Below are 16,051 nucleotides of genomic sequence, written 5' to 3'. Positions count from 1 at the left end.
CTAGGATTCAGCAAGCAAGCACAGCTGCCAGTTGCTGGTCAGGGGGCCTGGGGCCAATCACTGTGTGGAGGCTGACTCCACCCCTAGTTTTCCCTGGCCACCTGTGGGCAGGTGGGGCTTAGGGAGCAGGGATGGCCAGCATTGTGCAGACCTGCTGTGGGGAAGGGGGCTGGGCCAGGGGAAGCTGAGGAAGGGAGCTGTCTGCTGGAAGAATTTTTTAAAGGAGGAATTTCAGGTTAAATTGAAGGCAGTTTTCAAGCACCCCAGAAACAGTGCAGGGAAACCAGCCACCTTGGAGCAGGACAGATGCACAAGCAGGCCACCAAGTGCTCCCCCAACCCCCATAACCCCTACACCTCTATACCCCACCCACCTACACCCACATCCCCAACCCTCTTCAAATCACCCAGCACAGAGAGGGCAACCTGGCTGCCCTGAGGAAACCCCGTGAGGCTCAACCTTTGGTTCCACCTGACTCTAATAACCCTGGATGCAGCAGCACAGCAGGGTCTTTTTTCCCTGCCTAGGCACAGCTCCCAGACCATGACCCTCGGCAGGCAGTAGGGATAGGAAGTTCAGTGTCCCAGTCAGTGCTCTAGGGGCTTCTGTGTAGGTTGCAGAGCTCCCAAGGGCCAGAGGCAAATCCAGACCAAGAGAGCATCTGTTTACCTCAGTGGCAGTGTGGAAAAGCTGTCTGTTGCAGAGCAGCTGAAGGGAGGCAGGCTTCCTCCCAGGCGGCTTGGGCCAAGTGAGCCTAGCTTAGTCTGACTCCCAAGCAGTGCCAGTGGCAAGTGGGAGAGCAGTGACAGTACTTAGAGAAAGGAATTTGCTGCTTATGGCGAAGGGGATGGGAATCCACACTGAACACAATGGAATGGTTCTTTGGGTTCCTTATCTCAGGTTTTCAGCACCAATTTTAATGATTAAAAAATAAGATGCCAGCAACAGCCCTGATATGGAGAGGTTTCATTACATGAGCATTGGGAGAGTAGGAAGGGGAGGGAGGGGCCTGAGAGAAAGAGGGGGGTAGAGAGAGAAACAGGAGTAAAGGAGGAAGAGAGCAAGAGAAAAGAGAGATGGAGAGGGAAGAGGAAGGGAGAGGGAGAGGGGTCTACCGAGCTCTATTGAGCTAGACACCCCAAATAAGCAAAGCGTGGGTCTTTTATACTCTTAGAGAAGCAGAACTCTGTACAAACATGATTGGTTCGTTGACCTTTAAAATGATGTTATATATTGGGGTGGGAGGCCAAACTTCATCTGCTGGCCATTAGTTCTAACTCATTTCAAAGATTCTCAAAAAACAAAACACAAAAACAAAAACAAAAACTGATAAACTAGCTCTGTCCTTGGAGCCAGGCTGGGAGTCTCCTGCCTAGACCAAACTGGCAACAAGCTCAGAGCAGCCTAACCTCCTAATGATGTGCTCTAAACTGCAACAAGCTCAGAAGCTGCAACATGGTGAGTGCAGGGTCACTACCCTCAACAGGAAGAAATAGGTGGCTGACCAGTGGGAGCTATTGTGATGGGTATTTCCAGAAGCTTGGTGGTAAGAGGTGACCAGATGAAGCCATTGGTAATGTCCTGTTCAGTCCTAGTCACTCCTTGGACTGCTTAGCAATGGGCTCTACATAACTTTCACTATGGGGGCTGTGCATTTCCAACAGGGGCTTGTGTGCAGAAACATCCTGGGCAGGATGTCAAACTCAGATAGTCCTAGTTTCTCGATCATCTTCCACAGGTTCTGCCTTTAACATTTAACATTTGGGTGTAAGATCCTTTTCAAATTATGCTATAAAAGGGGCTGCAGAGATGGCTTAGCAGTTAAGACCACTGACTACTCTTCCAGAGGTCATGAGGTTTTTTTTTTCTGCTGTTGTTGTTGTGTTTTCTGTTTTTTTTTTTTTTTTTTTGGTTTGTTTTGTTTTGGTTTATTGAGACAGGGTCTCTCTGTGTTAGCCTTGGCTGTCTTGGACTCACTTTGTAGACCAGATTGGGCTTGAACTCACAGTGATCTGCCTGACTCTGCCCCCTGAGTGCTGGGATTAAAGCTGTGTGCCACCATACCCAGCTTTAACAAATGTTTTAATAAGGTATTCTATAGTTACTGATTGTATTAATTTTATTTAAAAGCAAACAAGCTCTGTTTTGTCATGGTTTATCAATGATGACTAAATTTATGACCAAAAAAAAAAAAAAAATCTAAAACACATATCAGGGGACAAAACAATCTGATCTATATTTTAAAACAACATACAATGGTCTCTTCCAACTAAATTCTGTATATATAAAAAGAAAACACTCTATCAGTTGGTCAGGATGAAAAATTCCTGAGGCATAAATAAATAAATAAATAAATGATACTAATTCATAAATTCTATTCAACCTCCCAAAGACAGACTTAAAGATATATATGTTTAACCTCCTTCTTTTACTACCAATATTTTAAAAAAATAACAATTTTAAAATTAAAACAATACATAAAATTGTTGTGTTCTCTAGTGATATGCCCTGTAAAGTCAAAGCGAGTCCAGGACAGCCAAGGGTAACACAGAGACCCTGTCTCAAAAAACCCACATATGTATGTAACGTCTAAAGATCTAAAAAAATGTTTTAAGGTTGGTAAAGATTACTCAAGTCTAAAAGGTCTAAAAATGTATTTTAAATCATATAAAAATTTAACACTAACAATAAAGTTCCAATCAGCTGGTAAAGCACTGACCACTTATTATTTGGTCACAAACTCAAGACCTTCATTTCCCTTTGGTTGTCTTCTATAGATCAGAGCTTCTTGTTGCTGGGTCTCAAAGACGGGAGTCTAGTGCCGCTCTCTTTTACACACCTGGTAACGGCTCTTTCTAAAAGCTAGGTCCACCTGCCACAGACCAAATAAACTCCAGATAAGTACACCTGCTTCTAAAAGTAAAATGTTTTCCTGGTCTTGAGAGTCTTTAACTTCTCTAATTTACTAAAAAAATTGTAATTCTGTCCCTAGTCTATATTTGTCCCAACAGATTTTCACTTGGCGGACAAACTCAATCCAAGGATCACCTGAAGACTACAAGCTGCTAAGCTCTAAACTTTCTGAAAGCTGATGTTAACCGGTCCAGGCCATGTGATTGCTTCCTCTCATTCAGCTATATCATCAGATCAGATGCTTCTGATAAATGCCCCATTGCCCACCCTTTGACCTGCAGTTCAGTCTTACTTGGCCCCTGATTACAACATCCTAATGTCAGCTGGAAGATACTACAGAAGAGACTATGGTGCCCATTATCCCACCTAACAGGCTGGAATGCTATGTATGTCAAAACAAAACAAAACTCTCCAACAAAAAGAACAAATGGGCCCTTAGTCCTGTTTCTCTTGGTGAGATCAACTCTCCTGGACCCACTAGAAAAATCTGAAGTTAGGATTTGATTCAGGTGCTACTTCAAAGGGAGGTATGAAGGGACCCAACCCCATGGACCCCAGAGATCCCAGGGACTCCAAACTCCCCAATGACCCCAGGGCTTGACAAAATAGCTCAGAGCAATTCCCCAGGCACCTCCAAAGGTCTGGGAGAGCATCCAACAGACAAACTGTATTGCAAGGTTCCCAACTCGGCAGAGAAACACTTGTGGCCTCAACTATGACCTTTGAGTTACTTTTGGTGGGCTCAGGCTCCTCTTCATCCACAGCCCTGCCTGGGATGGTCTCAGTTTTCACCTCGCTCAACACCATTCCAGTCCGCTGGCTCCCTGCAAACTTAGGCTTCTATGCACAGGAGGGAAGTAGAATTGCGTTAGGATCCAACAGATGAAGAGACCTTAGATTTTAGAGCCAAGGCTATCCAGAGAAGGCCTGTCTCATAAGACAAAAACAAGAGTGTAGGGATGAAGATGGAGCAGAGACTGAGGGAATAAAAAACCAATGACTGGGGCTGGAGAGATGGCTCAGAGGTTAAGAGCACTGTCTGTTCTTCCAAAGGTCCTGAGTTCAATTCTCAGCAACCGCATGGTGACTCATGGCCGTCTATAATGAGATCTGGTGCCCCCTTCTGGCATGTGGGCAGAATACTGTATAAATAAAAAATAAATGTTAAAAAAAAAAAAAAAAAAGAAAAGAAAAAAAAAACCCAATGACTGACCCCAACTTGAGACCCATCCCCTGAGAGAGTGCCCACCCCTGTCACTATGAATGATACTCTGCTCTGCTTGCAGACGGGAGCCTTGCATACGTGTCCTCTCAGAGCCTTCATCCAGTAGATGATGGGAACAGATGCGGAGACCCACAGCTGAGCAATGGGCGGAGCGTGGCCAGTGTGGAGGAAGAATTGGGGACAATATGGAGGGAGTTTGAGGGGTCAGGGAACCCACAGGACGACCTACAGAGGGAGCTAGCCTGGCCCACAGAGACTGAACCACCGCCTGAACCATGCACGGGGTGGACCTACGCCCTCTACCCAAGTGAAGCAGATGTGCAGCTTGGTCATCATGTGGGTCCCCTGACAATGGGAGTAGGCGCTGTCTGTGACTCTGCTGCCTGCCTTTGGATTCCTCCTCCCCAGCTGGGCTGCCTTGTCTGGCCTCAGTGGGGGAGGATGTGCTTGGTCCTGCTGTGACTTGGTGCGCCAGGGAGCATTGGTACCAATGGGATGCTTTCTATTCTGAGAGGACAGGGAGAGGAGGAGAGGAAGGGAGGAAAAGGGTGGGGCAAGGAGAGAGGGAGGGCACGGTGATCCAGAGGCAGAACTACAGAAGCCAAAGAGCAAGGCCGGTAAGTCCATGTGGAGTGTTCCCCAAAACTGCTCACTTGGATGGGTGAGGTCATTCGTCCCAGTCCATCAGAGAGCTGCTTTGCATTAGTCACCAGCAAGGCCCCTTGATAAGCAGTGTTCCCAGCGCCCCTGTCTCCTCAGTCCCCATGGCTAAGGTCTCTTCCCCACACCCCACGCAGCCCTTCTCCACTCCTGTTCTCTTGTCCCCTTTCCTCCTTTCACTCAGCGCTAGTGAGAGGCTTCCTCCTTTCTGCCTCATTTGGCTTCTGTGGAGGAAGAACGCTGGAGATCACACGCCATTGCCCCTCACTGAACCGTGTGACATCAAGTCCAGGGCTGTTGTCCTGGGTGCCCACCTCCACCCCTGATTCCATGAGGCAGGGTGAAGGCATTTTATAGATGGTCACTTTTTTATACTTACAACACAGTGTATTATTTCATGTTTTAAATCGAACTCTAAAATGATGCCATCTTGGCTGTGGGGTGGGGGAACATGCCTTTAATCCCAGCACTTGGAGGCAAAAGCAGGTGGATCTCTGAGTCCAAGACCAGCGTGGTCTATATAGAGTGAGTTCCAGGACACACACACACACACACACACACACACACACACACACACACACAACCTGTAACCAAAAAAGCCATTTTGTTCCCCAAAAGACTCAGGACACAGGTGTGACTATGGTGGTCCTGCAGTGAGGACAGGTGGTCAAGACCCTCACATGGTGCATGGAGCAGATGTGGGGCTGGGAATCTATGTCTGCTCCCTTTTAATGGTTCTGATGGAAAATACTTCCGTTAGTAGCCCAAGTAAATGAGTAAAATACATCACACACTGGGCCTTACACGGACCCTTTCTCCAAATAATTTTATTGATTTTGGAAACTTTACATAATGCACCCTGATCACACTCACTTTCCAGTGCTCCCAGACCCACCCCTCCCCAGATAAGCACCTACCCCCCAAATAAAGAAGGAAAAAAACAGAAAAGCTAATACCAAGTCTAATTTGTGTTGTTCTTAACCTCAATGGAGCATGGTCAAACCCTGGGGTGCCAGTCCCTTAAGGAAAACTGGGTCTAAGCCCCACCATCAGCACTCATAGTACAATATTTTCCTTTTTTCTTTTCATTTCTTTTTTGTTTCCTTTTATTTTATTTATTTATTGAGTTTTTTTTTTTTTTTTTTGAGACAAGGCTTCTCTGTATAGTCTTGGCTGTCTCGAACTCATTTTATAAACCAGGCTGGCCTCTAACTCACAGTGATCGCCTTTCCTTTGCCTCGAGAGTCTAGGACTACAGATGTCCACCACCAAACCTGGCTATTATCACAATTTTTTGTTTGTTTTTGTGGGGTTTTGTTTGGGGGAGGCGTTGGGGTTTTTTTTGTTTGGTTGGTTTTTTCTTGTTTCTGCTTAGGAGGGAATTTCTTTAAGTACAAAGAGAGATTCATACAAGCTGTCTTAAGGGAAGTTGATGGGAACTGGAGAGATGGCTCAGAGGTGAAGAGCACCAGCTGTTCTCCTAAAGGTCCTGAGTTCAATTCCCAGCAACCACTAGGTGGATCACAACCATTTATATCGGGATTGGGTGCCCTCTTCCAGTGGGCAGGTGTACATGCAGGTGAAACACTGTATACCTAATGAATAAATTTTAAAAAAGGAAAGCTCACGAGGCTGGGCAGTGGTGATGCACACCCTGTAATCCCAACACTTGGGAGGCAGACAGGTGAGACTCTATGAGGTTGAGGCATGTTTGGTCTTACAGAGAAAATTCAAGGAGAGCCATGGTTACATAAAAAAATTAAAAATAAAAATACTCCTCAGTGTTAGGAGGACATGGACTCCAAGTGTCCACCCTTCCTTGTAGACTGAGCATGGGTTACTGCGCAGGCTTCCTTCCGGACGGACCGGCTCCAGTGCTGGGTGGAAGGGACCTGTGCACTCTCTGATGCTGCGTTAGGTGATCTGGTCTCGCAAAGGTCTTGGAGCAGAGGTCACACTGGAAGGGCCGCAGCTCAGTGTGTACTATCCAGTGTCGGTTGAGCTCATCCGAGCGGTAGAATTTCGCAGTGCAACCGGGCTCCCTGCATACATAGGGTTTCTCTCCTGGACCGGATGGAAAGAGACGCTTGTTACACTGCAGGGAAGGTGGGGCAGGATCCTGACAGCATTTGGAGACAACATTAACCAAGATGGAGAGAGAAGAGAGTGAGGTATCAAAGGGAAGAGCTGGAGAGAAAGAAGAGCTGGAGAGAGGAGAGGAACACGATGAAGGAAAGGAAGAAAGAAAGCAGCAAAAGAGGAGGGAAGGAAGGGGTCAACAGGGAGGACAATGACAAAATCAGAGAGGAGGAGGAGGAGGTCCAAGAAGAGATGGTCCCCACAGAGGTAGAGTGAACAGTCTCTGAGCCTCACACATGCCAACAGTCCTGGGCCCTTGGGGCTCAGGTCGGAGGATTTCTTGAAATTGGGTGTCCAAATCCAGAAAGGTCACTAGGATGAGACCTCATCTCTCTGAGGGAGGGGTGACCCAGGAATCTCCTCAAGGGACCAAATTAATCCTTCAGTGATCACATCCTGCGGTACAAGGGACACCGCAGAACACTGTAATCTGCTCTGACACTGGCCTAGGACCTGGGTCATCAGTGAAGCCTCTTCATCCACCTTCAAACTTGCCACCCTCCCCAGGGTCTCCTGGGGTCTCAGGGCCCAGCAATTCTCTGAAATTATCTCAAAGCTGTACAAAGGCAGGCCCGCAGCCTCTTCCTGCCCACCCCGCCAACAGACAGACCTTCACTCACCAGTGTGTGTGCGAAAATGGCCGAGGAGATGGGACGATTTTGAGCAAGCCCGGTCACAGCTCCTGTGAGAGCAGATGTAGCGGTTCCGTTTCTTCTGCAGCTGATGGGTCGGGGTGCTGAGGTTTCCATTCTCATCTGGGGGACTACCCGGAAGCGAAGGAGAGCTTGAAGAGCATTCTGGAGGTTGTCCCTGGGACAAACGGGAATATTGAGAGCGGAATAGTATATCATGAGGGGACATCTGTTGAAACACAGGGGACCTCCTCCTGCGTGCATTATAGGTCTGGCGACCACTGGGGTTTGCCATCTGCACGTCAGCAGTGGTCGGGTCACCATTGCGGTTTGCCATCTGCATCCCACTCAAGGTCGCATCACCATTGGGGGTTGCCATCTGCATGCCAGTGAAGGTCACATCACCATTACGTATTGCCATCTGCCTGCTGCTGAAAGCAGGGTCATTGTTTGGTGTTTCCATCTGAATGCCATGGAAGGTTTGGTCACCATTTAGGGCTGCCATATGTGTAGGATGGAAGGTTGCATCACCATTGGGAGTTGCCATCATCTGCCTGACAGAGAAGGCCTGATCACCATTGGAGGTTGCGGTCATTTTCATGCCACAGAAGGTTGGGTCACCATTGGGGGCTTCCATCATCTGGGTGCCACAGAAGTTCAGGTCACCATTGGGGGTTTCCATCATCTGGGTGTCACTGAAGGCCAGGTTACCATTGGAGGTTTCCATCATCTGGGTGCCACAGAAGGTCGGATCACCATAGTTGGTTGCCATCATCTGCATGCCATGTAAGGTCAGGTAACCGTTGGGGGTTCCCAGGATCTGCGGGCCTCCGAGCCTTGGGTAACCATTGTTGGTTGCCATCATCTGCGGGCTGTGGAAGGTCAGGTAACCGTTGGGGGTTCCCAGGATCTGTGGGCCTCCGAGCCTTGGGTAACCATTGTGGGTTGCCATCATCTGTGGGTCACTGTTGGGGGTTGAGGTCTGGCCTTCATAGAAGCCCATGTTACTATCTAGCAGTGACATTTGACCCCCATAGAGAGTCTGGTTACCATTATGGGATGTCATCTGGTTCCCATAGTAGGTGTTGTCATTACTGTCGGTTGTCATCTGACTTCTATAGTCCACTTGATTACCATTGCAGGGCATTGTGGGACCCTCATGGAAGGTCTGATCAACATTGGGGGTTGTCATTTGGCCACCATAGAGAGTTTGGTTGCCATAGAGGGATGCCATCTGACTCCCATAGAGAGTCTGGTTGAAGTCAGGTGATATGGTCTGACCGGCAGATATGATCAGGTCCCCATTGGGATTTGTCATCTGGTTTCCATAGAAAGGCTGGCTACCACTGGAGAATGTCATGTGGCCCTCATCATAGGTCTGACCACCACTGAGAGTTTTCATCTTCGCTCTGTAGACAGTCTGGTCACTGTACTTTGTCACCTGATGTCTATAGATAGTCTGGTCACCACCGGCACTTCTCATCTGACTTCCACTGACATTTTGGTCACCGTAGGTTGTCACCTGATGTGTATAGATGGTCTGGTCACCACTGGCACTTCTCATCTGACTCCCACTGACATTCTGGTCACTATGGAGGGTCATCTTCTGATGCCAGTGGTAAGTCTGGTCAACCCTGGAGGCTGACTCACCCCAGGAAGTGTTTGGACTGCCCTCACATGAGGTTTTGTCATCACTGGAGCTCATCTCCTGGCCTTCTAGAGGTGTTGCTAGCTGATTACCAGAGGGGGTGTTTATCTGGATGCCTTCATTGGAGACTGTCACCTTGCTTTCCATGACTGTTGTCTTCTGGCAATCAGTGAGTAAGGCCTTGGTGCTATCATTGACACCTGTCACCGGAGAGCTTGCTGTAGATGTCACCTGATCTGCAGGCATAGCTTCTTGGTTTATAGGAACAGCCTCAGTTGGCTCTGCAAGGGATGTGTAATGGGGTCTCTCAGGATATGTTTTCAACTCATTACTAAAGATGCTGTGTTGGACAGAACATTCAGAGGTCACTGTGGGAAAGCAGGAAGCCATGGCTTTGGGATGACTAGGGATGGCTGTCCTTTACAGGGCCAGGGAGAGTGGCAAAGGCTTGAGGCCAAGCTGGATCTGGCAGCTGGTCCTTATATGGCAGAGATGGGGAAATTCAAGTTCTTTGGATGTTTGGGGATGGAGTAAAGCTCTTTTCTGGAACTAGATTTTGAGTTGTGAGAGCCTAAAAAGAAAAATTAAGAAGTCATTGAATGCTAGCTTAAATCCCAATCCTTTCCTTTCTTTCTTTTTTTTTTTATTTTTTATTTATTTATTTATTTTTTTTTTTGGTTTTTCAATCCCCGGTTTCTCTGTTACACAGAGCCTTGGCTCTCCTGCACCCTCTTTGTAGACCACTCCTGCCTCTGCCTCCCTAGTGCTGGGATTAAAGGCGTGTGCCATCACACCTGACTAAATCCCAATCCTTACACCTCCCCATGCCTGCTGATGGCCCGCTAATCCCTCCCACAATCTCTTCTTACTGACTCACTCACTTCTGGGCCTCCACAGGCATTTCAGTAGAGACCCGACTAAAGGAATAAATCCACTTTTGAGGGACATAACATTTCTACAGTGGCCCCAGGTGTCATGGATAACAGTGTTTTCAAGAGAAAACAGCCACATGGAGAGCTACAAATGCATTGAAAGACTGGAAACCTGACAAAACAACTTGCTTCTTTAGTTACCACTTGGGGACCTATAAGGAAAGGGACTCAGAGATGGTGAAGAAGGAAACAAGATTAGAGCAGAGCTCATAGGAAAGTCAGCGGGAATAAACAGTGCATGTTTGAAAAGATCAGCAAAACCCAGAATAGCTAAAACAATCTTATACAATAAAAGATGCTCAGGAGGAATCTCCGTCCCTGATCTCAAGCTGTACTATAGAGCAATGCTAATTAAAACAGCACGGTACTGGCACAGCAACAGGCTGGTTGATCAATGGCATAGAATTGAAGACCCAGATAAGAATCCACACACATATAGTCACCTGATTTTTGACAAAGAAGCCAAATCTATTCAATGGGAAAAGGATAGCATCTTCAACACATGGTGCTGGTCTAACTGGATTTCCACATGTAGAAAAATGCATTTAGACCCATACTTGTTACCATGCACAAAACTCAAGTCCAAGTGGATTAAAGACCTCAACATAAAACCAGAGACACTAAATCAGTTAGAAAAAAAAGTGTGGAAAAGCCTGGAAGACATTGGCACAGGAGACAACTTCCTGAACAGAACACCAACAGCCCAGGCCTTAAGGCTAAATATTTATAAATGGGACCTCATCAGGCTGAGAAGCTTCTGTAAGGCAGGAGACACTGTCAAAAGAACAAAGTGACAACCCACAGACTAGGAAATGATCTTCACCAACCCTGCATCTGACAAAGGTCTAATATCCAAACTTTGTAAAGAATTCAAGAAATTAAACCCCACCAAACCAAATAATCCACTTGAGAAATGGGGCTCAGAATTAAACAGAGAATTCTCAACAGAGGAATATCAAATACCTGAGAAACACTGAAAGAAATGTTCAACGTCCTTAGTCATCAGAGAAATGCAAGTCAAAACAACTCTGAGATTCCATCTTACACCCATCAGAATGGCTAAAATCAAAAATTCAAGTGACACCACATCCTGGCAAGGATTTGGAGAAAGAGGAACACTCCTCCATTGCTGGTGGGAATGCAGACAGTTTGGAAATCTGTCTGGCGCTATCTCAGTAAACTGGGTTTAAGACTTCCTCAAGACCCAGCTATTCCACTCCTTGGAATATACCCAGAAGATGCTCCAGCATACAACAGGGACATATGCTCAACCATGTTCATAGCAGCCTTATTCATAATAGCCAGAACATGGAAACAGCCTAAGTGTCCCTCAGTAGAAGAATGGATAAAACAAGCAACTTCCAAAATTTGTGGACAAATGGATTGAACTAGAAGTGATCCTAATGAGTGAGCTAACCCAGAAGCAGAGAGACTCACATGGTATATACTCACTTATAACTGGACACTAGCCCAAGGGGCAGGTCTCATGAAAGTCTGCACCTACCAGGAAAGTGGGACAGAGGGGAGGACATCCTATTGGGACTCTAGGTGAGAAAAATGTAGGAGATAGGGAAATAGATGGGTCCAGAGGGTCCTAGTGGCCTACAAGAAGAGCACTATGATGGGCAGATTTGGGCCAGGGGTTCTAGATCTAAGGCACCAAGCAAGGACAATACATGCAGTCATCATCAAACCCCTACCCAGACCTAGCCAAGGGACAGAACACAGTTAAGTGGGGACTGGGGACTGACTTTCACAGGGACTCTAGTGCCCCATATTTGGCCATGGCCCCTTGATGGGGAGGCCCGATGGCACTCGGAGGAAGGATAGCTGACTACCAAGAAGAGACTTGATACCCTAGCATCATATTCAGGGGGAGGAGGTCCCCCTCAGTCACAGTCATAGGGAAGGGGAATGGGGTGAAAGCGGGAGGGAGGGAGGAATGGGAGGATGCATGGGATGGGATAGCAAATGAGATGTAATATGAGTTATCTTATTTTTCAATAAAAACGTGTTTAAATAAAAAAAGAAAAGATCAGCAAATTTGGTGAACTTATAGATAAATGAAAATGGAGGGAGGATCATGGCAGGATGGCTCAATGGGTAGGTGCTGTAGGCCGAACCTGAGACCCACATGGGGAAAGGACAGAACCTGTTCCTGTAGTTGTCCCGTATCCCTCACACTTGCACTGTGGCACATGCAGGCCACCGGTCACGGCAAGCCCCAACTCCAGAGACTTGGGGATTTCTTGCGTGTTTGCTTGTTTTGTATCTTCAAGCATAGGGTTTCTCTGTGTACCCTTGCCTGTCCTGGAACTCTCTTTGTAGACCAGGCTAGCCTTGAACTCACAGAGATCCACCTGCCTCTGCCTCCCAGAGTGCTGGGGTCACAGGCATGTGTCACAGTGTCCAGCTGAACTTTCATATTAACATATATTCAAATTACAACACCGGTTTTATTATGACATTTTCACTCATGTTTATGATGGACTCCAATCAAATATTAAAAAGCAAGCTGGCCGTTGTGGTGCACGCCTTTAATCCCAGCCCTTGGGAGGCAGAGGCTGTGAGTTCGAGGCCAAGCCTGGTCTACAGAGCAAGTCCTGAACAGTCAAGGCTATACAGAGAAACTCTGTCTCTAAAAACAAAAAACAAACAGGCAAAAAATGTTTAAGTTGGGCATGGTGGCACACACCTGTCATTTCATCATTTGGGGGGCAGATGCAGGGGAATCTCTCTTACTTCAAAGCCAGCCTGGTCTACAAAGCAAGTTCAGGACAGCCAAGATAATACAGAGAAACCCTGGCTAGAAAAAATAAAAATGAACAAAAATGTGTTTTAATTTCCAGCAATGTAAATAAATAAATAACTAGCCAGGTCATGGTGGAGCATACCGTTATTTGCAGCACTCAAGATGCAATGGAAGGATTCTCTGAATTTGAGACCAGCCTGGTCTCCAAAGCTAGGTCCAAAACAGACAAGGCCACAGAGATACCCTAACTTCATTAAATAGAAAACAAAACTGAGTAGGAATAGAAAAATAGAGTAAAAAATTAAATAAAAATAGAAAAAAACTAAAAATAAATGTTTTTTAACAATAGTGTTTAGAAGTAAATAGCTGTGGGTTGGGGATTTAGCTCAGTGGTAGAGAGCACGCCCAGCAAGCACAAGGCACTAGGTTCTCTAAAAAAAAAAAAAAAACCATAAGTAAACAAATAACTAATAAATAAATAAATAGCTGGATGGTGGTGATGCCTACCTTTAGTCCTAGCACTCAAGGCACAGAGGCAGGGAGATCTATGTGAGTTCGAGACCAGCCTGGACTGCCAAGTGTGTTCCAGGGACAGCTAGGGCAATCTGTGAACCTCTCTTGAAAAACCAAAACAACAACAACAATAATAATAAAGATGTTGGGGAGAGCAGCTCAGGGTAGAGCACGGCTCACATACAGGACGCACTATGTACACTGTACACTCCAGCACCTCAAACACGGCTGGGAGGCTGTGGGTGGGGACACAGCTCATGGGCACAGCCCTTCCCTCCCTGGAAACCTGGATTCAATCTCCAGCACACACAGGAGAGGCCAAGAACCCCAACCATGTCCCTGAAGAGATACATACGAATGGGTAACACGCAAGCACAAAGGCCCCCTATCAACTTAGGAAAAGGAAATTCGAGGGATCACACAGTTATTGAGACGGTTGTTATTTATGTAACGAAGAAAACAAGCCTTGTCAGCTAATAATGAATATTGTTGAGCTATAGAGAAAGGACTACACAGAAAAACCCTCTCTTGAAGAAAAAAAAAAAACCGCCAAAAATCAAATCAAAACAAACACAAACAAAACACCACCATGTATATTCCAAAGCAATAGACCTTTAGGGCGCGGGGCAAGGTGGTGCACGCCTTAAATCCCAGCACTAGCGAGGCAGAGGCAGGTAGATTGCTGTGAGTTCAAGGCCAGCCTGGTCTACAAAGTGAGTCCAGGACAGCCAAGGCTACACAGAGAAATCTTGTCTCGAAAAACCAAATAGATAAATAAATAAAATAGACCCTTAGGGGATGAGAGAGATGGCTCAGCTGTTAGGAGCAGAGCACTTGGTTCTTTCTCTTCCAGAGGACCTGGTCCTAATACTCGTATTTTGCGTGTAGGACGGGGAGGGGGCTCATAAAAAAGTCAAGCTCTGATAGAAGGGCACGGTGCCACATGCCTGTAATCCCAGCGCTCCGGGACACAGAGGCAGGCGAACCACTGTGAATACCAGGCTAGCCTGGTCTCTATAGTTAGTTCCAGGACAGCCAGGGGTACCTCACAAAAACAACAACAAAAGCCAAATATTTTGTTTTACTTTATTCTATATTTTGAGACATGTGACCCGGCTCCAGAGTGCTGCGATTAAAGGCGTGTGGCTACACACCTGGCTTTATTATTTTAAAATTCTTTTATTATTTTGAGACGGGCTCTGGCTGGCCTGAAACTCCCGTATGTCGACCTGGCTGGCCTAGAAAGCGCACATCCGTCTGCCTCTGTCTCAAGTGCTGCGACTTGTATTGTGCGCCCCAAACTCTAATCCTGGCATCTGACTCACTCATCAGCCCTGGCTTTCAACACACCCTTGTAGCCTGCTTGAGGGTCGAACTACGACCACACCTCGGAAAGGCAGCGGTGAGGAGGCATACCAAGGTCTCCTCACGGGTTGCGTTCCTCTGGTGGAAGGCACGCCCTGGCGCTCAGCAAATGGGCCCCTACGTAATAGAACCTGTTCAGATACTTGGGCCTTACTGCACCCCATTAGGCCGACGCTCCCCATCCCTTCCCAAACTTGCTAGCATTAACTTCGAGCCCAGGCTGGTAACCCTCCCCAATGAGATTCGACCCATAGACTCACAGAAGCAGACCCAGAAAGTAGACTCCTGGAGCGTGACCACCAGCTGAGATGATCGAAGTGGACTTCGAGAAACCCACAAGCAGAACAAGCGCTGGCCTTGCATTTTATGGTGCCTTGTTGACCACGCCCATTGGGGAGGAGCCTCCTGCAGCGAATGTCCACCTAGCAAGGGGCTGGGACCACGGGATTATTGGATTTTCTAGCAAGGGGCTGGGACCACGGGATTATTGGATTTTCTAGCAAGGGGCTTTAAGGGTGTGAACACGGAAATACTGGATTATCTATCAAGGCGCCTTAGGTTTTCAACCTGAGGGTCGCGACCTACGTGGGGATTGAATGATCTTTCACCGTTTTCTCATATCAGATATACGACATATCAGATGTTTAAATTACAGTTCATAACATTAGCAAGGATTACAGTTATGAAGTCACAACCAAAATAATCTTATGGTTTGGGATCAGGACAACATGAGAGATTGTATTAAAGGGTTGCCTCATTAAAGGGTGGGTAGCACACAAATATAATCCCAGTGCTGGGGGAGGCAGAAGCAGGTGGACTTTTTCAAATTGAGACCAGCCTGGTCTACAAACTGAGTCCAGGACAGCCAAGGCTACACAGAGAAACCCTGTCTGAGGTATTGTGAGTAAAAACAGAGCCTGTTGGGAACTGTCCTGTGTTGGGGCTTGGATCCCATAAAACTGCCACGTAACAATTTACCCTTCTCACGGGAAGCATACGGAATTAACAGACTGTGACAACGGGCTCTTATTTTTTTTCCACAATATTTTAACTTTTATCTGTTAAGAGGCTTCCAAGACCAAAGAGAGCAAGTCCAGGAAAGTAATTTATATAAAATTTTATTTGATCTGACACTTGATCTTTAAAGTCCAATGGCTTCAAATGAGAAGATGTATAAGGGAAGCCATACAATTTTATTATGGAAAATTGCAAACATATCGGACCTGGAGGGAAGGGAACGTTAAGTCTCCTGACCCTGTCACAGGTTCAACA

At 46.7% G+C, this 16,051-nt stretch overlaps 1 protein-coding gene across 1 annotated transcript; it reads right to left on the bottom strand.

Annotated features, from left to right (window-relative positions):
* Positions 1-6,079: 6,079 nt before the first annotated feature.
* LOC311600009 (uncharacterized protein) lies at positions 6,080-15,140 on the bottom strand. The gene is made up of 3 exons (XM_084786220.1): positions 15,040-15,140; positions 7,558-9,788; positions 6,080-6,862 (listed from the first exon to the last, which is right to left on the bottom strand). Exons 2-3 carry the CDS (start codon positions 9,605-9,607, stop codon positions 6,636-6,638), a joined length of 2,277 nt encoding a protein of 758 aa, XP_084642346.1. The 5' UTR covers positions 9,608-9,788; positions 15,040-15,140; the 3' UTR covers positions 6,080-6,635.
* Between the last annotated feature and the right edge of the window lie 911 nt (positions 15,141-16,051).

Source organism: Acomys minous (genome assembly GCF_964271855.1).
Source record: "Acomys minous genome assembly, chromosome: 6".
In the NCBI taxonomy this organism is placed as follows: domain Eukaryota; kingdom Metazoa; phylum Chordata; class Mammalia; order Rodentia; family Muridae; genus Acomys; species Acomys minous.
The sequence above is the reverse complement of the archived record's forward strand: the minus strand, read 5'-3'. Positions and strand labels throughout refer to the sequence as shown.

Bases quoted from the DNA above. Each gene is read 5' to 3' on its own strand.
- LOC311600009 (XM_084786220.1), bottom strand. From the start codon at position 9,607: ATGGCTTCCTGCTTTCCCACAGTGACCTCTGAATGTTCTGTCCAACAC. The intron at 6,863-7,557 runs GTGAGTGAAGGT...CATCCGGTCCAG, and splicing joins CCATTTTCGCACACACACTG to GAGAGAAACCCTATGTATGC.